This window comes from Macrosteles quadrilineatus, unplaced genomic scaffold (genome assembly GCF_028750875.1).
Source record: "Macrosteles quadrilineatus isolate MER2022 unplaced genomic scaffold, UCM_ALF_1.0 Scaffold_8__2_contigs__length_117827958, whole genome shotgun sequence".
Taxonomy (NCBI): domain Eukaryota; kingdom Metazoa; phylum Arthropoda; class Insecta; order Hemiptera; family Cicadellidae; genus Macrosteles; species Macrosteles quadrilineatus.
In genome coordinates this window covers 91,769,501-91,795,781 of record NW_026542601.1, presented here as the reverse complement: position 1 = coordinate 91,795,781, position 26,281 = coordinate 91,769,501, and the positions used below count along the sequence as shown (strand labels likewise).

General features: G+C 33.6%; 1 protein-coding gene across 2 annotated transcripts in view; it reads right to left on the bottom strand.

Moving 5' to 3' along the window:
* Positions 1-26,281, bottom strand: part of LOC129001666 (ubiquitin-conjugating enzyme E2Q-like protein 1) — a 44,029-nt gene that overhangs the window by 6,934 nt on the left and 10,814 nt on the right. Inside the window, exons 2-4 of one of the 2 annotated variants that reach the window (XM_054429042.1) lie at positions 19,560-19,596; positions 3,613-3,783; positions 458-690 (exon numbers count right to left, since the gene is read on the bottom strand). In XM_054429042.1, the coding sequence (XP_054285017.1) occupies positions 458-690; positions 3,613-3,727 (348 nt within the window). In that variant the 5' untranslated portion in view covers positions 3,728-3,783; positions 19,560-19,596. The remainder of the gene's footprint in view (positions 1-457; positions 691-3,612; positions 3,784-19,559; positions 19,597-26,281) is intronic. The other variant, XM_054429043.1, reaches the window with a different exon arrangement.

The window sequence follows — 26,281 nt, the reverse complement described above, 5'->3', positions numbered from 1 at the left end:
AAGATGGTGAGTGGTTAACCACTAATAGGGTCACTCACAAGACAGATAACCATCTTTGATGTATATTTGCCGTCACGTGAGTAACAGTACAAGTGGTTAACCACTTACCATCTTTTATGTATATTTACCATCTTGTGAGTAACAGTAAGCGTAAATATATGTTTTAAGTGTTGTAGATGTTTCTTTTATTTACTTTCCATACATTTAATGACTCGTACAATAAACTTGAGTCTGAGATATCTGAGACTGAAACTGCTCTAATATTAAAACAACTCACTCCACCAAAATAAATGGGGGAATTTTACAAAGGAATTTAACATAGTAGAATTGAACCGTCAACAGAGTACGATTACAGTTAGGCTACATTCACAATAATGATAACAAACAGTAACAATATTACCAATGTTCCCTTGAAAAATATGAGAATGAAGTCATAGAAATATTCCAATAATCTTACTGTGAATACAGGATCATCCTTTTTCTCATTCCTCTGAATTTCCTGCAACTCCTTCATGAGCCGTCGTGTTCTGACCTTCTTCTCATGAGGGGTGGAGTCAGGTTGAGGAATTGCAGGAGATTTCTTCTTGAAGAGGCCACTCGAGGTCCTCGGACTTGGGTTGTCGAGGGGTCCAGGTTCCGCTGGCGTGACGATATCTCGATGCCTGTTGAGCAAACGTCTCGCTGGTGAGCCTAAAACACATTTAATAGAAAATTAGTAGCCTATAGTTTCTTTGTTGTTCGTAGGCTACATTGTTCTTTGTTTGAATTCGTGGTGGGCGTTAGTATAGGAAGATCTGTTTCAATATTAGAAAATAAATAAAAGGATAATAGGGAAAAATTGTTTTGGCAGATAGGATAATTAATAGGTACACTTTTTTCTAAATATGTACACACCATGTTATAACTTATAGCAAGGCACACAAGGGAAGCTCAAGCAAAAATACAAGTAGCATACGCATTACGTGAGATCTTAAAGACGCATTTACACCAAAGTTTGGAACAAAATATTTGAACTAGGTTGCTACACTTGTTTCTAATTAGTTTGTAACTAAACCTTACAACAGATGGTGCACGGCTATTCTCAGTTCCAGTTCAACCTCTAACCTACCTAAAGCCATTAAACCAGTAACATACAAACTACGAGCCCCGGCTGTCTCCTACGTGTAGGCCTACTTATACCCAAAACCTTTAGTGCCGACAGTTCTCAAAACAACGATTGTACTACTGATCCAATTCTAGTACACGACTCCTGCTCCCGATTACTTTTAATACTCTACTCCAGTTCCAGTCAATAATAATTACCCCTACTCCTATTCAACTACTCCAGTAAGCTATAAATACCTGCTCCAGCAAAATCCATAAATCCAATTACCTACATTACACTAGCGCCACCAGTTAACTATGAATAAACTTATTCCACACCAAGATTTCATCCACAAGTTGAACAAGGTTTTGTCAGCCAATAATTGTTAGATTAAATAAGTGAATTATTTGGTCTGCCTATTCTCTTTTTAGAGGGGAAGACTGTGACTGTAATACCAAATTACCGTACCTGTAAATTCAAATTCATTTGAACAATTATTATCAAAAACATGTGTTATATATTGTGTACTCTTCCACTGTTGTTATTGTAGATAGTTTAACCTCTACTATTCTGTTGTTTTAAAATTCAATTTTTGTCCTAACATAAGTTATTCACGTAATATTATTGGTTTAAAAGTGAAATATGCTTTAACTTTACTAAGGAAAGACTACATGTATGCTAAATGCATAAAAATTCACAATTTTTGGCCAGAAAAATTATGCTTTTTCCGACTCTAGAGCCGAAGAGGACTGACAAGGATTGAAGATTCACATCACATCAACCAATTTCTAGGGAGTTATCGTAGACCAAAACTTGAGTTGAAAAGATCACACCCACCATCTCAGCAAAAATTAGCTACGACTCACCAATTAGAATTAGAAGAATTAGAGCAATAACAGATGAAAATACTGCAATTCTGGCATATCACTCACTATTTTCTTATCTGCGGTATGGAATCGTTACCTGGGAATCCATACAAGCGAAGAACGTGGACCTCATCCTGGTTCGACAAAAGAAGACACTGAGAACAATACTGAGCCTACAACCCTCGGAGCACTGCAAACCTTTTTTTACCCAGCTTAAAATCTTCAGTATAATTTTACTCTCTCTAGTATCAATGAAACCATAATCCTGGCTAGACAACAAACCCCAACCCTATGACAAGAGCAACACTCTTACAACACTTGCAACAAACACAGCATTGACCTACCGCAGCATAGACTTCAAAAATTCAACAAAACCCAAACCTGTTCAGGCCTTTTTTTCAATATTTTGACTCAAGACTTAAAAATTGCAGAGAAGACGCCAGATGTAACATGTAAGATATGTAAAGCCGGGTTTACCCTATGTAGCAAAACCTGCTAAATAACTTTTATCCATGTTTTGCCTCCTGGATTGATAAAGAGTAATACAGTAATAATAATAATAGGCTAAATACCTTATTTACGTCTTCAATCCTAGTAGTCTTTTTATGATTACTATAGTTTCGGAGCTAACAGCTCCATTGTCAAATCTTCTTGTCTTGTTAAATTACTGTTGATAGCATTGGTCATTGTACATGTGAAATTCAACAATGACCAATGCTAACAACAGTAATTTAACAATACAAGAAGATTTGACAATGGAGATGTTAGCTCCGAAACTATAGTAATCATAAAAAGACTACTTGGGGATTGAAGACGTAAATAAGGTATTTAGCCTATTATTATTATTATTAGGCCTACTGCTAAATAACATTGTTATGCCCTGCTAGCCTATACTTATGGTTCTTAGCAAGTCAGAGACGGAAGCAAAGTTTTTAGGTTTGATCGTCGCTTGATTCAAGAAATAAGTACAGTGAAACAGATTTACTACGGGACCTTATTGGTGACGATACATCATCAATACGCGAAACAAGGTGCGATGGTAGCTTCAAAAACATTTTACGTGACCACAAAGTTTATAATAGCATACCGATCCCACGCACTATCGCTTTCCAGTCCTATTGTAAACAAAGATCGTCGAGCCCGAGCAAAAATGTCTGTACATAGGAGGCTACAACTGTGATATGATGACACTACATAAATGCTACAAATAAGCACAGATAGCCTACTAGAAAAAAATATATATGGGTATCATTGCTATTTAAAGCAATAAGATGTAGCACGTGTTTCTTTTGATCTTTACCGACTCCTGATGGATAGCACACTTGTTGCTAACTTAAATATCACTTCTTATTAGGATCTGCTACATATAGCAAGTTTGAAAATTTACCTTTACTCTTTCAAGCAAATGTTACATAACATTGCTAGATGTTACACAAATCTCATATTAAGTTATAACAGGTTTTGCTACATAGTGTAAACCCGCTTTAGAATACAGTAGGCCTATATTTATAGGTTAGGAAATAGGTAGGCCTACCAAATTGTGAGTCATAAGATTTTAAACAAAAAATCTTGATTCTTAAGTTTTAACTCCTTAAACTCTATAAAAACTGAACAAATTTTCCGACTGTTTTTACAAAAATAGTGAATTATCCAAAAAATTACCTCCAGTTTTGGCTTGACCACTGCTTCCACCCCCTTCGCCGTCGGCCATTTTTTCCGTTGACCGAAAAAGTTTCCGGAAGGCAGCTGCCATCTTCTCTTTGGATCGCGATGACATGCTGATGTTAACTAATCATCAACACAACCCCACCAAAGAAAAGGTCTGCTGCAGCCCTAAAAAATGCAATTTCATTTAAGTATTGATTATTTTTACTATTCTGTTAAATAAAAGATACAAAACGATTACGATACAGTATAATTAATTATGCTACCTACTGTCCTTTACTTTAATTCTTGGTAAAACGAGTAGAATTGTTTCAAGCCTCAGATTCAGATTCTTTATTCATCACAACAATACATTTTCCTCCCCAGCACAGCTGGTAAAACAGGTGATATGTCAACATCTTAAAAACTAAAAGCAAAATATATACATGATACAATTTTTCGGCAAAAACTTAATCGAATGTCTTAATTTTATATACATTAACATATTTACATAATATTACAAAGTGTCACATAAAAAATCATTTATACAATAGTATACTTTGTTTAGCAGTAGGGACTGAACTTCTTTCTTAATCTTAAGATCATTATCAATATTCTTTATCCTGTTTGGTAGCTTATAATATAATTTTTTCCCAAAATACTGAGGCAGCTTTTCAAAGGAACTTAATCTATGAATAGGAAACTGGAAATCATTTCTAATTGTGAATATGTTGATCTTCCATCAACTTATTAAAATTAGATTTGTCATAAAACAGACATTTACTAATGTAGGCCTACATAGATGGTAGTGTTAAAATTTTGAGTTCCCTAAAATTAGATTTACAGGATGTTCTAGGTTTAGAATTTGTCATGATTCTAAGATATTTTTTTTGTAATTTAAAAACAGACTCCATACCTGAACCATAGGTAGAACGTTTCAACGTCGACAACAAGACCAAGACAAGACCCTCGATAACAAGTCACCCTTGACAAAGAAAACATACTACTATTGGTTTAGTAGTATGTTTTCTGTGCCCTTGAAGGGCCATTTCAAATCCCCTTGAAATTATTTTACCCCTAATCACATGTTATTGCAAACCTCGATAAGAAGTAAACATTGATTACATGGGTAATTTTCAAGTCCCCTTGAAATTATTTTACCCCTAATCACATATATTGCAAACCTCGATAAGAAGTCAACCGTGATAACAAGTCTTATTTTATAATCCCTATGAGAGTCTTGTTTTCAAGGCTTTACTTTATTTGGTTCACATAAATGAAACGACCGCAGTATTTAAAATTAATATGGCGGATAAACCAACATTGGTTATTTATTTTGTAGTAAATTATGCTCAACACTGTATTAATCCGATTGTTTTCCCTTATGTCCTGTATTTGTAATGTGCTAGTTGCTAGTTTAGATTTGTTGATGAACTTATGTTATGACTCTTATTTTGTTTAGTTTTTCATTGTTGTACCGCAAACTGTCATGGCGACCAAAATACCCAAAGGCTCATGTTAAATTTATAAAAGCTTAAATTCACGTAAAGTCCTGTTGTCTGATTTATACCATTTCAGATTTATACCATTCCATCCCATAGTTAGTTACTATGAGTGTGCTAAATTTCGTGTGGATCGCTACAGCCGTTCAGGAGGAGTATTTGTAAAACAAAAGCAGGAGTTTAGTACAAGACCTTCGCTCGTCCCGCACATATTGGACAAGTTTGATTAAAATATATCCATAAACAGTTAGTCTATTTGTGTTTCGTAAGCTTTAAACAATGTTTGAAAAATTGGGAAATTCTACGTTTGGTGGTGAAAAATTAGAAAAAAAACTCTTCTTTATCCCACAAAACTCCGTTCCCATAGTCCTAGCATAGACTAACCAACACAAGTAGACTTCTCATCCCATTGTAAATTTTGAAGCTCGTTTTTTATGTCTAGTTCATGTACGCCACACTGGGCGCTAGTGTCAACGACATTTTGTTTCTATCATTTTAGGGTTAATTTCTTGATTTGTGCTTTACTGTTTGGTTAAACAACTAGGGGACAAGTTATTGTTAATGATTAGATCGTATTATTTGGTTAAACGAGGTTTTAAATGGCTGTAATAACGGGAAACAAATTGTAAACAAAACACGACATCTACAGAAAACCGTACAGAACTAACAATAAAACTGGCTTCAGCTGTTCCATAAGGATGGGAAATCTACTAAGGGAGTATGTTTTATCTATGGTCCTAGCATGCTGGTTCACGATCTTATTCGAATAAATGTAGGTTTAAACACGTTTGTAGCAAATTTAATCAATATCGGATGATTTTTGCTCGATTTATCGTGCTAACGGACACACACAATATATATTTGAACGGATGGTGTTTTGGTCTCTAGGGACATCAGCATATTCTCAATATGGAAATTCATTAATATCCCCTATATGGGAAATACCCTAAAACAAAAATAAAATCGGGCAACTAAAAATACAGATTTTTCACATATTCCTGATAGATATTCAGAGTAATATATCTGAAAGGGGTCAATGCGACAGGGGTTGGGAACCGTGCCAAAGGCAAAGGTCCAAAGTTTCCCTGTAGGAATTTGACACAATTTGAATCAATTAAAACTCTGCCTTATTTACACTATACAGTCCTATATCTATGTAAAATGTGTTGTCACTAAGTGTAACATATTCACATAAAATTGACAATAGTTAGTGGATTTCTACCATGCAACTAGCAACTAGCATACAACACCTATTCGCCGTTCTCGAAATGTACATAGCCCCGCACTCAGCTTCGTGTGTGGCTCACAGTCACAGAGAAAAGAATAATAATATTATTATTCTTTGCTCTGTGGTGCGGCCATCTCAAGTTCTCGAGCGGCAATGACGTTCTTTGCGCTCTTACCACACAAATAGCTGATTTCACAATTGCTATTTAGTTAAAATAGCTGATTTAAAGCGCTTGTTACAATATTCCCCATTTAGATCAATATTATTTGCTATGCTAATAAAACTTTAATTAACATAAGCGCACATTTCCAGCACGAATCATGCTTCAAATAAACCAGTAACTGTTTTCAGTCAATAGTAAAACCTCGTTCTTCTAATAGCCTATTCGTAGCTTTGGATAAACATTGGTTTGACAGTTTGCTGGCAAGTAAAAAACTGATTTAAATTATTTGTTGTAATTCCAATTTAGTTTGAATAAAGAAAATCAGTAAAATACTGTACCTCGTGGTGGAAGTTCCATCATGACTGTAGGCCTACCTATTTAATCAGTGGTAACTTATTTCCCTAATGCCCTGTAATGCTCACCGTATATTCTTTGACCAATTGTTTCCACCCAAATGTTTTTTCCTTTGTACTGTATTTAGATCGCATTTTATAACTAATAAAATTAGCATGTGTTTTGATTCTTTGTTTACATCTACGTTGTTATCTCGTTACCATCATAGCAAGCCATAAGTCTAATGTTTAACAAATTTTTGGATAGTTTTCTTTTGCATTATGAATTTGGCCAGCGTCTTATTCTGAGTGTAGGTAAATATTTGTATTTCTTATTTTATATCCATTATCATAATTTAGAATTTTAACACGTTCTTTTAATTTTTCTTTGTTATGCTAATTTTCTAAAGTATGATCCGCATACATAGAATGTTATTTGAGATGTCTGTGATTATTCGATTTTATGGCTCGGATATAAATGTTCTTTTTATCTACATGAAATTGTTCTTCCAGTCTGGTCAATGTAGAATTTGCAACAATTTAGACACTTCATTTTGGATATTCCAGATTTTTCATAGCCTAGTTGTTAATTTGATGTGGATTTTTGTTAGACAGCTTAAATAAATTGAATGTGTTGTTTCTATATATATTAGCTAATTTTGAATTTAGATGCTTGCAATTATGATTGGACTGTTTAATCTTAGGTTTCTTCCTGTCTTTGTCTGAGTTCTGGGGTATCTTAATTTTAATTGTCTTAAATAATTTAAAATTTAATTTGCTTTGTATTCATTAGGTACTTATAACTAGGTTTTTATAACGTTTCTTTTTTGTCATTTTAATTTAGAGCTAGCCGTAACATTTTATGTATCATTGAGTTGAGTTGAAGACTATTTTATATTGCTATGGTCAGCAACAGTCATTTGAGTCAGCCAGAAATGCCAGATCTGTTTGAATGGCTTTTCTGTAATTAGTAAAAGAAAGCTTTTCATTTTCTGTTCCAATTGTCAAGTCAAGGAAGCATCATCCTTTGAACTTTCATTGTGAATTTTATTCGCTTTGGCCTAGATAAGAAATATTCTTTTATAGGTAAAGTATATTGGCGACTGAAAACTGATGTGAGATTTCCTTTTGAATAGATTCATGGAAAGACCATTGAAGATGAACCAGTCCTCAAGAGAAAGAAGTCTAAGGTGATGGTGTGCAGAGCGTCAACGTCTTGGTTTCAAACCAATGACTAATTGCCTCATGTATGTAAAAATGTACATTTTCTAGAGAGATTTCCAATTTAGTTTGTAAATATAAAAGGCCCTTTGGATTGATCATTGAGACACTCAAAATGGAAAAGCTCCAATTAATATGACTTAATGAATTGTTTTTATATTGATTTTGCTTGTTTACGACTTTCCAGATAAGAGGGGAAATATTTTAAGTTAACGCTATGTTTTTAAATCAGTTATCAATTATCAATTATTTTAAGATGGGGACGCCACTATGTGCGTATTTCAACCCAAATATGAGTGAAGGATGAGTGTAGGATGAGTGGCGCGATCATGTAGTCTTGTTAGTGACTAAGGCCGACATGTTCCTTAGACACAGCTGTTAATTAATAGCCCATACAGCTAATGGCAACTAAGGGGCCTACAGTTTATAGTGGAATCCAAACCACATTTTTTCCTTGTAATCTACGAATTGGTCTAATTATCAGGATAGTACTGCGGATAGTCGTAGTACTCACTAGTGTGGACGTTAATCCACACCAGGGAGCATCGCATCCACAGTGCATCCCTATAAATATCCACAATTCGTGACCTCCTAGTAGCTGGATTACAAGACGACGCCACCCGTCCCAGTTAATTCTTAATTTAAGAATATACAAATAGCTGAACATTGATTTGTATACTTTACTTAATCATGTGAATGATGACACAGTGTAAACTCCTGATATCTATTTTTTAATAAACCAGCAAAATCATTTAGGCTAACTTATGAAATAATTGGAAAGGGTTAATTCTTGACTTTGATTTATTTTATAGTGGTTTTTAGCGTATTTCTCATATAGGGAAATTACGTTTTACCTTAGTACTCATGGAAAGACCTGGACCCAGGACCAATTTAATTTTTCGTTTTGAGGTCTTCAGAGGCCAAAAACACAACCCGTTCAAATTAATATATATATATTTATATATTATGTTTACGTTAGCACGATAACTCGAGCAAAAATGATCCGATTTTGATGAAATTTGGTTACGTTTATTCGAACGAGTTCGCAAACCAGCATGATCGTACTACGGGAACGGGTGGTTATTGGGGGTTTTATGGGGTAAAAATTGGGGGTTTTCCCATTTTGGAAAAAAATTTGCAAACTCTTTCCAAACCGTATTGTAGAGTTTAAAAATCAAATACGGTAATTAAGTATATACAAGCGTTCCTATGCGCCTAATAGTTTTAGTGAAAAATCCAAAATATTTTAAATTTAAAATTCCCACGTTATTCTTAAGGAGAATAAACAAACTGTGCTTAGTTTGTTTGTTTATGAACATATTTTGATCGAATTTGGAAAATGCATTCCTAGATTTCATACTAAACTACATACTGTTTTAACATTTTACAAAAAAAAACACTTCTTTACCCTCCCTGTTGCAGCAACATAAGTTCTCGTGCAAGTACTAATGCTATTTAAATAGGGAATAAATGTGATATTTTTAAGGGACATTTAAGGGGGTAAATCCAATCAGGCAAATGGAAATTAGCTTAGGCTGCAGGTTTGCTGCAGCGGGGTATTTATGGTTTATCGTGGGTGCCTCCTTTAGTGTGGCCTTGGTGCCTCCATACAAAACCATTGGTACTATAATATGTAGTTTCTATATGTAGGTACTATAAGTAGTTTCATTTGCTGCTTACGTAAAGAACTGTTAAAGTTAAAAGTTTACAATAAGTTATATAAGATTGCATTTATGGTTTAGTAATTATTAAAATGAATACCTCCCCCACAGCAAACCTGCCGACTGAGCAAACTTCCATTTGTCTAAATCGATTTTCAATTACATCTATTTTGATAAGATTAGGTTTAACGAGTACCGAGGTTTGCTGCTACAGGGAAACTAATAAATAGTGTTTTTGTAAAATATTAATAGTTAAGTATAAAAAAATTCCAAGTTTGATAAAAATATACCCATTAACAAGCAAACCACAACATTTTACAATATACTCCATAAGAATAACATGGGAATTTAAAGTTTACAATTTTTTGAATTTTCTCCGTTACCAATAACCGTACAAAAACACTTTGATATACTATGTCTTTTTGTTACTATTGTTATATTATTTGTTTTTTAAGCTCTTTAAAAAGGTCTAGAGAGAAATTTTGAAATTTTGTGTTTTTTCATCAATCTTATACATTTTCCCAAAATAAACAATTTAAAGAAAGAGTTTTGTGCTCTTGTTGCAGCTACTCACAAGGAAAAAACAATAAATTGATTAAAAACTCACATGTAGTCCGTATAGTCATTGAACTTTGAGTTTAACTAATACGCAAAGATTGAGCTGATTGCTAGACTAATAGATTTGACCTAGTTGATTACATTATGTGACTTTGTGGTCTGAATCAATGAGTGTCGTAACGTTATCTAGATTCCTAATTTTTTTAATTAGCAGATTATTACAAGTTTGCTTACCGGTACTGGGTACTACACGATGTATTAAAGCGTCTTTTATAACAGAAACTGTAAAAGAATGTTTCTATAGAGAAATAAAGTGTAAACATGACTTATATACCAGACTGCTTCTTCCAGCAAAACAATAAATAGTTTTGAATGTAGGCGGTGGGTTAACCTTGAGTCCAAGGATTGGCATAGTTTCCTAATCATGCACATGGTCTTGATCGAGAGAGATATGTGTTCGCTGGTCACGTAACATACCAAACCGTGAAAATACCTTCATAATTAATGTATAATCAAGATTATTATCCCCATTACTTGAGAATTATATATTTTTTGAAGTGCTAAACTTTACTGTAGTTTAAGATGTTTTAATTAAAGAAATTCATTCGACTTGTCTTATTTTTTAATGTTTTTTGTCCAATCACATGAGTTTATTCACAGTGTTTTACCTCGACTCTGCTCTATGTCGATGACTGTTTATTTAGGATGCATTGCACGACGTCCAAGTACCACGACGTCCAATAAGTTTTTTACAATTAAATAGTGCGCCGTTTCACGACGTCCAATTTCATGACATCCAAAGCTTGTAGAAAGACTACATTTTTGGCAGTTACTGTACTTTTGGACGTCGTGGCACTTGGACGTCGTGCAACAGTCTAATAATTTATATTGGACGTCGTGGCACTGAATAATATCTTCTTCTTGTTTGAAGCGTTTATCGTATCAAACAAAACTAATCGAATTATTTCTTCTTGTTGTGGTATAAAATAAGTTATTGCAAATTTATTTTAGCGGTGTGGGTGGGGAAAGAAAAGTTCTTTGGAAGACGACCTATGTGTGTGCTTAGTAAACTTTGAACATTCATTTGATACTCTATGTTTTACTCTCAACTAACTCTTTTCCCAGTAAAATGTGTTAATTATATTTAATTATTAAACTGGTAAAACATATGTGGTATATAAAAGTAAATAAAACAGTGTCTTGTACTCTTGTAATTTTAAAAGGTGTGTTTAATTTTCCCTCTCATATTCTATAAATATTTCTCATACATCAACCCCTGGTCCTTCGAAATCTTTATAATTACTCTCGATTTCATTTTTTCTCATTTCACATCAATATCAAAATAATATTTTATTAACAGACTAATATCATTCTAAAAAAACAAAAAAAAACAGTGTGTTAATTCTAATTTGTAAAAAACCAAATTATTATGATCTATTTGCAATTATGAGCAATAATGGTGGTTTATGGTTTTATTCAAATGGAGGAATTTAAAGTTAGAACAACTAACTGTAAACAGTGGTCGCAGCAATGACCCTGAATCAAGGTCGAACAACTTGTAAATGTAAATGTTGTAAACAAGCAATATAATCAGCTGATAGGCATCTCCAATCTTCGCAACCGTCAGCTGTTTCATTGTTGTGCCTTATTGTAGTGACAGTATGTTATTTGTATGACCTGTGTGCAAATTCGCACTTTGCTGCATTTTAGTGCAGAAATTATGTGTACTGTAACTAGTGAGCGAAGACTGCTTACTTACTTTGCACTCGCGTTACATATTTTTCACACAGTTACTATAAAGCATGTACGAAAATAGTCTTTCAAACACTATACAACATGTTTTTAGTTAGGATAAATGGTTAAATCCAAGCGTTGAACGAAATGGGAAACACTGCACCAGCTCGTAGTCGTAGTATCTTTAATTGTTGCCAACTTATTTTCAAAGACGTATTACGTGCCTAATGAAAGCACTTCGTTTTGTGTTGTTTGGTTGAAATACTGGAGTGCGGCTAAATATGAGTACGGCAAAAGTAAGTAAATGCAGCAATTAACTACTTTGCGTGCTATAATCAGTGCAAGGAAGCCTACTTTGTCGGGTGACTGTAGGGAAAGATAATTTACGCAAGTACTAGTACTACATATTAATACTTCCTACAGCTTTGTATAATTTTCTACTTACAATCAAGAAGAAACCGTGTACGTGCGTTGATGTTATCGTTTATGTATTTTATAATCGGTTTAGTGAATTTTAAAGCGTATAGTGTTATCGGACTCTCAGACGCAACAAGACTCTTTAAAAATGAAAATAAAGTAAATATTCATCACGTTTATATACGTCTAATAATATTTCTCTAAATAAATGTTTGTTCATCAGAGAATCTCCATAGAAACGGGTGCGATACAGTGTATAAGGCAGGGAGTGTCATAGTAGGCTTATTTGTGGCAAGTTACCTAGGTAACAGAATTAATTCTAGAGAAGCTATTTTGGAGTTTGACGTTTTACTCTTCATCAATCCATATAAAATGTTATTACAAGTGATGAGTATTTTGGTTGCGTATACTGTCCGGAACCGCCTTCACAATAGTTCAAGTATAAACGGCAATTACGTTATAACGGAATATTAAGTCTAGCAAGAGGGCTAGAGGGTAACGGGATTATCACTTCGATAAAATACATTGGCGCGATTATAGTAATTTTATTTTAGCCTTGAACCTCGAAAACCGAAGTCCTGTGGTCTAGCACTGGATCAGCTCGTTCCCTACAATCTCTTAACTTTCATGGTACAGTAAATGTTGACTTTTCACACTCTTGAAGAATTCCCCAGGCGTCACAAAAATCACACATTTTATATTCTTTCCGTAGTAAACAACTGTGACAGCAGGTTGAGTCGTGATCTACAACAGTTTGACGGCCTTTGACTTTGACTCCGGTCGTACTTGACATTTGCTGTTCCGGTTGCCCGTGAAGTTGTGTGTTGTGTGGAGACCTTCAGTCCTTTAACAGCACGATCTATTTCGTCTATTTAAGATACTGACGACGTGTTTCCTTGTTGGGTTGCGTGAAATGTTGAGCAACTGAGACAAAGAGAGGTCGACTACAAAAGCTGCTCACGCATTACACTCAACCTGCGTTCATACTGTATTCTTAGTACGTCTGCGTTGTGTTTGCTTGCAGAATTCAATCTTCATTTTGAGGTTTGAAAGTAACATAATACACGGTTTTATTGAAATTGAAAGTCTATGTAAGGAACAACACGTTAAGAAGGAAAGAGTCCCACATTTTTTAAAGATGTCGACTGATGTAACTTCTAGTGATCTAATGCGCTTTTAACATTTAATTGGTTAATCACTAAAGCGTGAGAAGTGCTAAAATTAGCTTCAGTGACATCAGAATACATATAATAACGATCAAGTCATTACTTCAATAAGGCCTGCGACCTACAAATAAATACAGGATAAAAACAATGCATTCGTGGAAAAAAGCATTAGGCTATCAAATTTTTGATTGGGAAAATCGTTTGTGAATTGTTTTCTTCCTTCACTAAATTACTGGATTTGTCAAACAGATAGCCTCCACAAGTAGTTCATCATGGATTTTTTTTCAACGAATAGATTACCTATAATAGGGTTCTTACCTGTTCAATAGTATTTTCTTTACAATTTATAGCAATTAAGAATATTATAGTTTTAACAGATAAGAAACACTGCATATTTAATTGAAATGGGGAGGAGGGTTTACCTTTGAATGATAAGTTCTGCTATTTTTCTTTGAACAAACTTCTGAGTTGTACGTTTTTGAATTATTTACATTATTGGGCTACTGCCCAAGATAAATAATTTGAGTAAACCATTTATTTATTGAGAGAGCACACAACTTTATCCTTTACTCTTATACGAGCAAAGTATGTTTGTCTGTCTGTATGTCTGTAGTATAGTATATATCAAAATCAAGCGGAAGGATGTTGACTAAATTTTGGAATTTGGGACTTATAGCTCTAGAAATCAAGAGCCACTACCTCAGAAAAATTCGTAATTTTGCTACAACTCATTCGAAAATTTAAAAATTTAACATTGGCCTTATGGGTTGGCAAGTAATTATGTTGGTTGAACAAAATAACAAGGAACAAGTAAGCAAAAGACTTGTACCGGTAACATGTGTTTATAACAAGCCATCCACAGTATACTAGCAAATTATAAATACAGTGCAAAGTGATTAACATTAGTTGTAACTATTGAGCAAATATTACACTGAAGATTACTCGATATAGGGGGAAACAGAACAAGTCAGGGTTGATGAGTGATGAGTGATGAGTGATGAGTGATGAGTGATGAGTGATGAGTGATGAGTGATGAGTGTTTCGTGTTGGTGTCGAGTGCTCTGACGCCAACTCGTTTCACTCTTATTTAAGGGTAGATTTTACAATTTTTATGCACTCTTTTTTATAGTTAACATAATTTCGACAGCTGTATTCATAATAAATTGAAATTCCACAGGAATTTAAATAATAAAAGCCAAAATTAGTTGTAAAAAAATAAGTCTAAATAAACCACAGCATATCGAACAATAGCTCGGTCCCCGGGTACTTCATTTTAACAGAACCCTAACTATAACTGAGCCAAAATTAAGCACGTTTCAAAATTTAAAAGCTGTAACATGTGTCTAAAAGACAAGCAAAAATAAATTACAAACTAAATGGGTAGAATATATTTACTAATTGATAATCCCAGGAAAAACAACATCCGGAGACAAAATCTACCTCAGAGGACACCATGGGGGATCGGAACGGGAACATCACCTTCAAATTTGAAGACACCCACATAAATCACTTACTTAAACAATTATAATTTGTTTAAAACTAACAACCTTGTTAACATAATAATTGAAGATACACAAAACGGCGTTTTTCCAAGCAACAATTAAATGAGGTGAACTCGAAAAGCTCATTAAAGCCCGACCCAATGACCCAATCCAACCTAACTCTAAACCTAAGCTTACCTTAACTGGGGTCACTAGCCCCGAAACCACCCTGCACAAAGAGTAGGTAAGCAACACTTTTAAGTTTATATGTACCCTAAGAGGAAACCTTTTAAGTTTTAATCAATTAATTTTCACTTGGATTAATCCAATTTCGTCACCATGAGACGTAAACGACAACAGTGTCCTTTCTACGGACTGACCTCCATGCCTCCGATAGTTCAAGGCTAACCAGTCTGTAGACTCACACATTGCATCCTGGAGTCAATAGTTGCATAATCCTGCAGTGTGTGACCGTTTATAGCTTCTAACGGCTTGAGACTTGCTAGGACCTGAACACTGTACACGCTATCTCCATCCTACAGCAAAGCTGACATCAAGTCTTCAAAGTACTATGGAAAATTAAATTCTCTATTCTTACGTCGATTCTGTCAGTAGGAAAATTAGGGACCATTCTCTCGGGTTAACTATAAATCCTCATAACAGAGATGTACTTTCAGGGTGTGGCCTTGACTTTATCCAATCATGTTTTCCAAGCGATTCAGTTGCATTTGCACTGGATACAGCAGGTGGAGAAACAGCAACCTTTTCATTTTCCACCTTCAAATAAACGCTGTTAGAATCATCTACAACCTCCCTTATACTTGTAAAAACTAGGGAGGTATTTTGATCAAAGCAATAACTTTGACCCAGCTGCACCACCCCTCTCAACCTACTTACCCTTGTCATTTGCAATTTGTTCTAGATTTACTCAATTCCCTAAAGTCAAAATGTTTTAATTTTCACTTAATATCCTCCCACTCCTACTTGCATCGTATTAACTCACATCTGAGTATTATCGTGGATGCTTTAATAAGGCCCTTATTCGAGTAGCTATTGTTTACCCTACAGTTTAATTTATAATCTGAGATATCATCTAGCTAGTCTAGCTCAGTATCATATCTTTAGTTTGTACCATGTAAATGTAATCTCTAGTGAAAATAATATCTTGTAATTTTTAGCCAGATTCTAGTGAATCATGACTAGTTTTGTAAATAGCGAGCAAATACAGTCTGAAGTAGTTTCTAGCTTGAAATCAAAAGCTGATGATTCGATGGTGGTGATCTTAATGAAAATACGCACAGGTTTGAACGGTAATGTAATATCAGAGAAAATTGAACCTGAATAAAAATACATTTTTATTTTTTAAATTTATTTCCATGTCTTTAGCCTAACTCTTGTTTGCAATTTACTCTGGACAGCTTACTTATCCACATAAGATTTATTCATTTATTACATTATTATATAAATATTAATTCGATTACATACTACGAACCTTCTATCTTCAATGTTTCCACAACGTCGTGTTACCATATGTCAACAAATACTAGAATCCACTTATATTTTGGTTATACAGTGTTGTAAATTTCATACATATTAACAAACTCGTTTGTATATTTTTTATACATTTGAGTTAGTATAAAACGCCGCACTGCGAGGTCTCGGTCAGTGACATGGATTACATTGATCACATTCGACAGACGACACAGGCTGCGACATACATGTTACATAACTGCACAAATATTAACTAGAGTCTTGACCTCAATATGCAAAGGGAAATAGCTCAACTAAAACCGCAACTTTATTTCTAAAAAAAAGACTTATCGTTGTTAACTTAATTTTACTATGGACGTCTGATTCAAAACCACTTTGGCGGAGCTGTGGTTTATGTGTTTTGTGAAAAAATAGGATTTACATGTTTCCATGCTTTTAGAGAAGAGTCTACTATAAACACATTTCAAAGCTAAAGTAGCTTTGATTTTCAGTTTGCTATCCTAGGCAAAAAATGGAGTCTAGTCGTGGAATAGTGAAAAAATCATAAACAATCTGGCCATACGGTTTTGAACCCTATGATGTAATAATACGAAATTGGAAGTTTACTATACGTTCAGCATTTTATCTCAATAGTTTTTATCACGTGTAAAACCTTTGTCCCGGTTCTCTATAACAAACTATTTTGTCAGTTCAAGTCAAACAACTTCAAGTAAACTGTAAAGAAACACACACACACTCATTACAGCACTTGGGACTTAGGGGCAGAAAACTTTGTTCTTAAAAACTGTCCAATAACTTAGGTGATTGAGCAAACAATTTAATATACTCCTAACAGTTTTATGTTCTCTCGGATTTAAACTGTTCAGTAATATCTTTGACCACTGACTATGCACAAAGAAGTATTGACGAAAATATTATTAGATCCCTAATGTTAACGCATTGACTGTCAATGTACAGGGTGGTAAAAAAGTCCCTGGACAGTTAAATATTTTAAAAAATAATGCAGATAGAGCTACAATACTTGGTACAAAGTTACAGGGCATAAAACTCTATTTTAACACATATTCAGTGATCCAATAACTCTTCAGGGGGACGGCCCACAAGGAGTCGGAAGAAAATCTTAAACGGAAGCATAGGTCAATATGCACATCAAGTTAAAGGTCTTTTTTAGTAGAATACAATGCCACAAACCGCACTTCAAAAGGTTGACCCTGCACAAAATGACAGTTGTTCAAAGATTCATTTAATTTACATTGCTATTATACGCTTTATCCTCAGGGTGCACAGCCCTAGGAATCGGAAGAAAATTGTTAACGTAAGCATAGGTCGATATGCACATCAAATTAAAGGTCTTCACTAGTAGATTACGATGCCGTAAATTCAAGCTCAAAAGAATGCCTGAGTAAAAAATGGCAGTCGTTCAAAGATTCAAAATGGCGGATTCAAGAAATCTTTGAACATCTGCCATTTTGCGCAGGATCAACCTTTTGAAGTGCGGTTTGCGGCATTGTATTCTACTAAAGAAGACCTTTAATTTGATGTGCATATTGACCTATGCTTCTATTTAAGATTTTCTTCCGACTCCTTGTGGGCCGTCCCCCTGAAGAGTTATTGGATCACTGAATATGTGTTAAAATATAGTTTTATGCCCTGTAACTTTGTACCAAGTATTGTAGCTCTATCTGCATTATTTCTTTTAATATTTAACTGTCCAGGGACTTTTTTACCACCCTGTATAATCTTTTAGTATGATTAAAAGGAAGCATTGTGTGTCTTTAAGAAAAATCAGTTAAGTTCTCACATTCATTTCTGTTTTCTTTCACTTTGATATTTACGCCTCATTTCAATAATTGATCGAAATATTATGATTAAACACTTTACATTTAGTTTCTAGATAAAAGGACATAAGTAGGATTTCTCAGCTTATAATGTCAGAGGCACTTGTGTCCAGAGAGAATAAATCGGCTTGAAGCTTGGGAGCAATATATATCAAAGTGTTTGTCGTAACGTTCAGAGTTCTGAGCAACTACAACACGAGTCCTGGTTTATTGAAGCTCAACTGGAGAAGTAATATTACTGACCTGCCCTGGGCTTTAGGTTAACACATCAGTTTCAATATTGCATCTGTAGTTATTGATTTTAGTGGACGATATTTTTATCTGCAAAACTGAGGCTCGAGTGGTAATCGGAAGGTTCTATTCTGAGAAAAGTCTGTGGCTTTTTATGGTTCGAAACTGGACCCAGTTGCACATGATCATTGTTATAACAGTCTTGGCTAAAAAAAACAGCTGATTTTTTAGAGTCATAATACCTCTATGTTATTAATTCTACTTCAACCTTAATTTGTTTTCACCTCATAACTCAACTCAAGTTAATAAACATAAACACTATTTTGTTTCAGACAATCTTGACAAAATTCAATTAATCGCATATGTCCCAGACAGGCAAAACTTTTTATGGCAGAACAACATTTTTCAATACAGTTAAACTTGTAAACTTATGATGGTTAAACTTCATGATTTTCCAAGCCTGGTGAGAAATTTAACCGAGTCATAAGTTGGCCTATATTGCGGTAAACATTTGGTTACTTATTTTATATTTCATGCACTTTTAATGCTTGTGTTTGATATTGTATGACCATCGTAACTTGAATCCATCGTACTGAATATGTTCGTGCTTTGCATAAAACCTAAATGTCTGACAAAATATTAGCTACATCGATTTACTATTTTGCGAGGTTAATTGTCTGCGAGACACGACATGAGTGAATTGATATTTTATGTAAAACGAAATATTAGAAAAAAACTTTCTGAAACAAAACAAAAGATGTAGATCGAAAACTGACCATATCTTGTTATTACTAGGAAATCACTAAAACCACTATACAACGATATAAGGGAAATTTAATTTTAAAAATTTGCTGCCTACTTATCAATGACTCATTAGAATACCTAATTATGAAAGTAGGGCTTATCAAACAATCCAGAAACTGTAGACAAACTTTTACTCACTAGTTCGGTGGTACGAGCCGGTCCTGCGGTACAGTCCCTGCAACAAATAGATTCATGAAGATCAGACTGTACTGCCTGGGGTGATCATTGACTTTGGATAGACCAAGTAGACTTCTCGTCCTATTATGTTATGTGTTTCCTGTATGTGACTTTTGTGTGCGTTGATGATGTCGATTGTGTTTTAATCTTCTGTTAAAATATCCGGAACAACCAAAATTTTGGAAATACAGGGTTTATAACAAACTTTTGAACTTTACCATCTTCCCATCCTCTTTCCACATAAAAGTGGTCTATAAAACACAATTTGAAAGTGTAGCTAAACAAGTTTGAATTAGTAGCAGTTTTATCAGGGAACAAATGTTAACTATTTGTTCCACACCCTGTACATTTTTAAGCTAAAAAGTACTAGCGTTGATTAATACCTTATGCTTATAGCAAGGAACAAACCCACACACCGACTTGCATATCGACTTTATATATTGTTCGATAATATGAAGTTTTAAATATTTCAAAAATCAAGATTCGGTAAACGAATTTTTCTGATTATTTTTATATAAATAGTTTGCGAAAATTCAATAAAGGTGATACAAAATATAAGACGCATTCAACATTTGAGACAACAATGGGATTTTGAAAAGTTAATCGATGTATATTGACATCAACATGATATTTAGCCATATTTGAAGTGGAAACGAAATTGGAGTACGACAAACTTGCTAAAAAAGTCTTTACAAAACTCAATGTCCATTAATTGATAGCAATGCTTTTTTTACATTCAAAACATCGCCTGGCCGCCGAGCCAATATCACAAGTCAGATCAATATCAATCACGCCATCAAAGGTCTCTAGTCAATGGTTTATTGACAATCCCCACATCAATTATTCATATTGATCGACCTACATAGTTTATTCAAGGCGCTCGTTCCTGCAGTGCCTGACCCAAAATATTTAATTGCTTGATTCTCATCTGATCACTTTGTGTTGAGTGAACAAAAATTTTCTCGGTTTACCGTGAAATTATTTTGTTCAACGGCATAGTTTTCTATCTTAATCTAGTTTGTGTCAATACAAGTTGTCATATACACTTTTCATTTAGTAGGGGGTTTAAAAGATTAAAACTCTATTATTTATGTATTGCTGCCTGATTGTTTCACACAAATTATGTAGGGATTATAGGGGGAAATTAACGGGATGGGTCCGTTTATTTAAATTATCTCTGGAATAAATATTTTTCTATCATCTATCACCCATCTGACTTAAAGAGTATGTTTTCTGTGCTTAAAGGGACAAGAGGGGTTTTTATATGCAGATACTCATTTCCAGCATGTTAACAACTTTTTTAAACTGTTCAATATTGTTTTGCTAAAATGTCACAACAAAATTGTGGTTAACATGTGGTCGTTGTTGCATTCATTAAGTGTTTCGTGGTGTAAGCTCCTTGCTATTCAACGATTAAGGATGGACATTTGTTGTTTCCATGATAATTTGGGTGTACTTCAATATTTGTATACTGGACTAATAGGCTTTCAAGGTAATTAAGAAAAAAACTGTTGGATGTTAGTTCGTAATTTTGTCAATAGCCTGTTTAATGATCGAAATTGATTATAATATCATGCACCAAATCTTTGGCTTAACATAGTTAACAATTTTGATACTTAATAAAACCAACAAAGTAAACAAACATTCTACAATTTTTTTTCCTGGGTAAAGTTTGACAATATATACTAATTTAATACGCAAGCAGGTTTTTTGGTAGCCGGTGCAAGCCAAATTCAAATCCGGTATGGTAGACGACTGAATATATGAAATTAAAAATTATTTTATAAGAATGTCGAAGTGAATTTCAGAACCTTAAGAGAAAAAATAAGTATCATCTACATAATTTCTTTGAAATAGTGCCAAATTACAAATACAAAATGTTATAACAAATTACTAATACAAAATGCTTTCGAGCGGAGCGAAGCTAAGCTCTTTGGGATGTTGACTAACGACTGTAAAATATAATAATGTGTTGTCGATTGCCAAGTTGAATTTTCCATCATAACAAATTGAAATTCCACTGGAAATTAATTAGGAAATAAGTAGGCTAAGTCCAAAATTAGTTGTGAATAAGACTTGAGTTTCTTTTATATTGCTTTTTCTTAATCGAAATCGACTGTACCGAACCATGGTTCGGTCCCCCGGTACTTGAGAATTAAAATTCAACCATAGGTAGTTATTTTTAAAATTCTACCGACGTAAGATAGATAATTCATGATTTAAATAACTATAGAATCAACCAGCGATATTTGTAACATCAATTAGAACATAAATGACAGAAATACCAAAATCCAAATCAAATTGTTACCGTTATCTGACTATTGTATGAATAACAATGCTTGAAGATACCGGTAGTCAATAATGATCTTAAATTATAAAAGTGCAACAAAACACATTCATACAACTCATATTTTATTTATTTGTTTAGAAGCGGACACTTCATTCCATTGTTCATGTATTGCGAATTTAATTGGTATTCTTTAGACAAAAAGCAAACCAGAAAGAGACAAAGGAGGCAGGTGGTTCAGAGGAAGACAGCTGATCAACAATCAACAGGTGAAACTGGGAACACCTGCCACGGAGTAATAACAATCGAGGTCAAGACGCACAGAGGAAAGAGTTAAAATTTTACGAAACCTTTGTTGAAAGAATACACACATTCACAGTACAGAAATGTCATGTACAGTATATTTTATCGTAGATAGTAAATGCTTTTGATGGAAATGCAAAGACACGATTGATTTTGATCGATTCCAGTTGGAAATGCTACAAGTAAGGGGTCACTGATGGACAATTTCTAATCTTTAGGAACGAAAACCTTTGATGTCTAGATAGTTCAATAAGATTAATAAGACGTCAACACATCAGGGTTGCGTAGTTTGTTATTTAAATATGAATTTGAACGGATGGTGTTTTTGGCCTCTCGGGACCTCAAAACAAAAAAGTAAATCGGCCCCGGGTCCAGCTCTTATTATGAGTACTACGGTAATAGCTTATTTACTATATGGGAAATTCGCTAAAAACAAATTAACATTTAATTAACAGGAAGGGAAGCGTAAAAATATTCTTAAAACATACACGAATAAAACTATATCATATTGTTGATTCCGAATACACCAAACCTATTTTCAACAGGGCAGTAAGTGAAAGAGGCCCTACTGACCGTAAACGAAATAAGTTATTACCGGTGTAGCATGATGAACAACAGAAGCCTTTTAAAAGCAATATTCTTAAAATTAGTTGCTCTTTTGTAAGGTTGATTGATACAATCTGCCTGTCGTATATTCCTATGTATTCTTCCATTGTTGAGACGGTTGACAGTTAGTTTGATAAACGACAACATTTCTCTTAGACATAGACCGCGTAAGATATGACTCTTGTTACGTTTGCAACATAATATTATATTAGAGGATTTCTTTTAAAAATTAGATTCATTTTAAGCGTATTGGTGTATGTGTAGTAATCTTACTAATATTATAAATAATGTGAAAGTTTGTTTGTTTGTTTGAAGTTCAATCACGCATAAACCACTGGACGGATTGGGCTGAAATTTGGCATGATGATAGCTTACATTCCCGATTAACATATAGGCATATTCTTATCTCAAAAAATCCTTTCGGGCTCCGCCCCAGTGGCTCTGTAATTCCCCATGTTAACCTGATGAGTATTCATATTTAAAGGGAATTAAAGAATTTAGTCAGCTGTTTCAACTAAAAAAGTTGGTTCTATGATATGGAAAAGGATTAAAAAGTTATAAGATTTACCAACAGGGTGCAGCACTATATTTTTTTGCATTTATGAAAACAGCTAATTTGAACTAAGCAGCAACAAAAAACTGTGATTCGCAATGAGAACTGTCAAAGTAGGATTGTTTACAGTTATGTTTATGTTTTTCATTTCATGAATTATTTGTGATATTTTGCGAATTGTTGATTTTTTTTTCTCTATTGTTTAGGTGAAGTGGTAGAACATTATGTCTATGGTAGATGTGTAATACTATAGAATACTGTAAATTTAAAAAAGCAAATTTTATCAAACTGTGTCCTCCCTTATTGCAAACGCAAAGCTTGAGTATAACTGCAATAAGCATTTTATACTTATATTCCAACCCCGTACGAAGGACGGGTACTCTGCTAGTATTTATATATTTTAGTAACAATTCTATAAACATACACTGATATTTTTCTCACGTCAACAGCTATAATCCAATTTAACAAGCAAATTCCTATCAACTTCATACATTTTAATCTCCACAACGAAATTTTACATAACAATGCATTTCTAACCGTGTTTCGTAACCAATTGTAACCAAATAGCCATATAATTGAACCAAGCAATTGACCAAGGTAGTTATGCGTTCTGTTGCATAACTGATAAGAATCCAGTGACCTTGAATGCAGGTAATAACTGTGGCCTTGTGTGTGGGTATGAGAATGTGTGTAGAATTGTATCTAAATTTAAACTGATTTGATTCCATGAAAAATATTATTGTTGTCGGAACGTCTATGTATAGTCAGTTTGTCCTAAATGTTAATTTAATTCGAAACTGAACGTATATTTGATATAGTAACTTCTGGGTATCGAAAGGATATGTTATTTTGGTTCCCTTGCACGAATTTATGTTCGGTACATATTAAGTCAATGTAGATTTTTGGGTACTATCATTGGTACTATTCATTCACAGAAATACGTATACAACTACTTACTATCTTTTGTATGTATTTACTGTCTTGTGAATTAATAGGACAAGTGTAAATATAGCTGAATTTATATTTAATTTCCGTCATAAAAAGAGTTCAAGGACTATGGATTTTTACGTACAGCAAAACATTATCCATTTACAAATAATAACAATATATTTAAATATGATCGGACTAAGGAACAGACTTAATACACATTTTAGATACAGTATTCAATTAGTCAATCAATCAATCAATCAATCGATCAAGTTAATTATTTACACAAAAATTTAACAATACATAGGTTACAAAAGTGCAAAAACCACAAATGGTTTGTCTGCACTAAAAATATTGTTTCTTATTTACCATAGGCCTACAGATTTCAGTTTGAATCAGTAGCATGCAGTTTTATGAGTCCTTAATTGTTTCTTGAGTGATTAATTAAAAAAAAGACAACAAAGACACAAATATCTGTAAAAATTCAACAGTAACAATAATAAATAAACTATTAGAATAAAAAAAAATATATAACTTTAACTTCAACTAAAAATATATAAAACTATGCAAAAAAATATATATATAAGTATAAAACATTATTTACATACGTTTAATATTTAATACACAAGCCCATTTAAAGTGTTATTTTTGTAACTATAAGTAAAATTGGACGATCAGCAATAACATCTTTTTTGTAAAGAAATAAAGTCAAACAGCGAATATAAAAACAGGGAGAAGAAAAACATGCAAATACTCAATGTAAATTGGATCTGGCGACAGACTAAATGGAACGGCTTTAGCATGAGGGTTAGTGGGAATAAATGAAAACTGGGGATGGCAAGGACTTTTCGCCCACCTTGTTATTCTAAACAGTACTTCACCCAGTCTGGAAATAACACGAGAAACCAAGGCTTTCAGCTTTCCTTTGTGCAAGATTTTTTCGTTTGTTCTTTTCTTAAGTGGGGTCAAAATGTTTTCAAGATATTGCTTTTCATATAGTTTTGCATTTTTGTTTGGAATTCATATTTTTGGAATTAATAAATGTGTCGTTTGTTTGAAGATATAAGTTAACAAAATTACAAGAGCAAAAATTTATTTCTTTGTCTGATCTACTGATGTAATGTTTTTCTAAGTTTGATAAATATTTATAGCCTAAATTACGTACCCTAACGTTCGTGTTTCCAGTTTAAAGTAATTATTATCAAACGTTATTCAAATTCAGAAAAGGTTACAAATACTTAAAAATAGCTCGTAAAACATTCCACTAATTTTATCCAACATTTTATGTCGTAATATTAAGTATTGAGTAAATTTTTATTTTTATTTTTCGTTCGATTAGAATATACAATAGTTACAAAGCTATATGCTAAGGTCTAAAATATCTATCATTTAGGCCCACATCTACATTAAAGCTTAGTTTTCCTCCTCGTCTAAAACTTCTAGATTTCAAAAGGGCCCCAAGCACTTGTGACAAAATCGATAGCTCATTGTCGGTACAGTCTGGTCCTTTCAGAGGTACAGTCTGGTATTTATCAGTTACTAAACTCTTTCCGAAACACTTAATTTTCTTCACAAAATATTTTATGACAAATTTCATCTTTTAGTTATATTTTACCTACTATCTGAAAATCCATTTGACAAATAAAAATGTGCGCTTCTTTAAGAAGAATTAATTGGAGATCCCTCTCCATGTAAGGATCAACGATAGGTACTTTTTGATTACCACTGTATTAATGCTATGCAAGGGATATTTATAGTTAATACAAGCTCTCATTCATATCATGTTTATCTTGTGCTTTTAAAGAGATAAACGTCAATATGTCCTATACGCATATTGAAACGCTGAAGACAAAAGACAGTGAACCATTTTAGCGAATTTCCCATATAGGGAATAAGCTATTATCGTAGTACTCATGGTAAGACCTGGACCCGGGACAGATTTTCTTTTCGTTTTGAGGTCCCTAGAGGCCAAAAACACCATCCGTTCAAATTCATATATATATATAT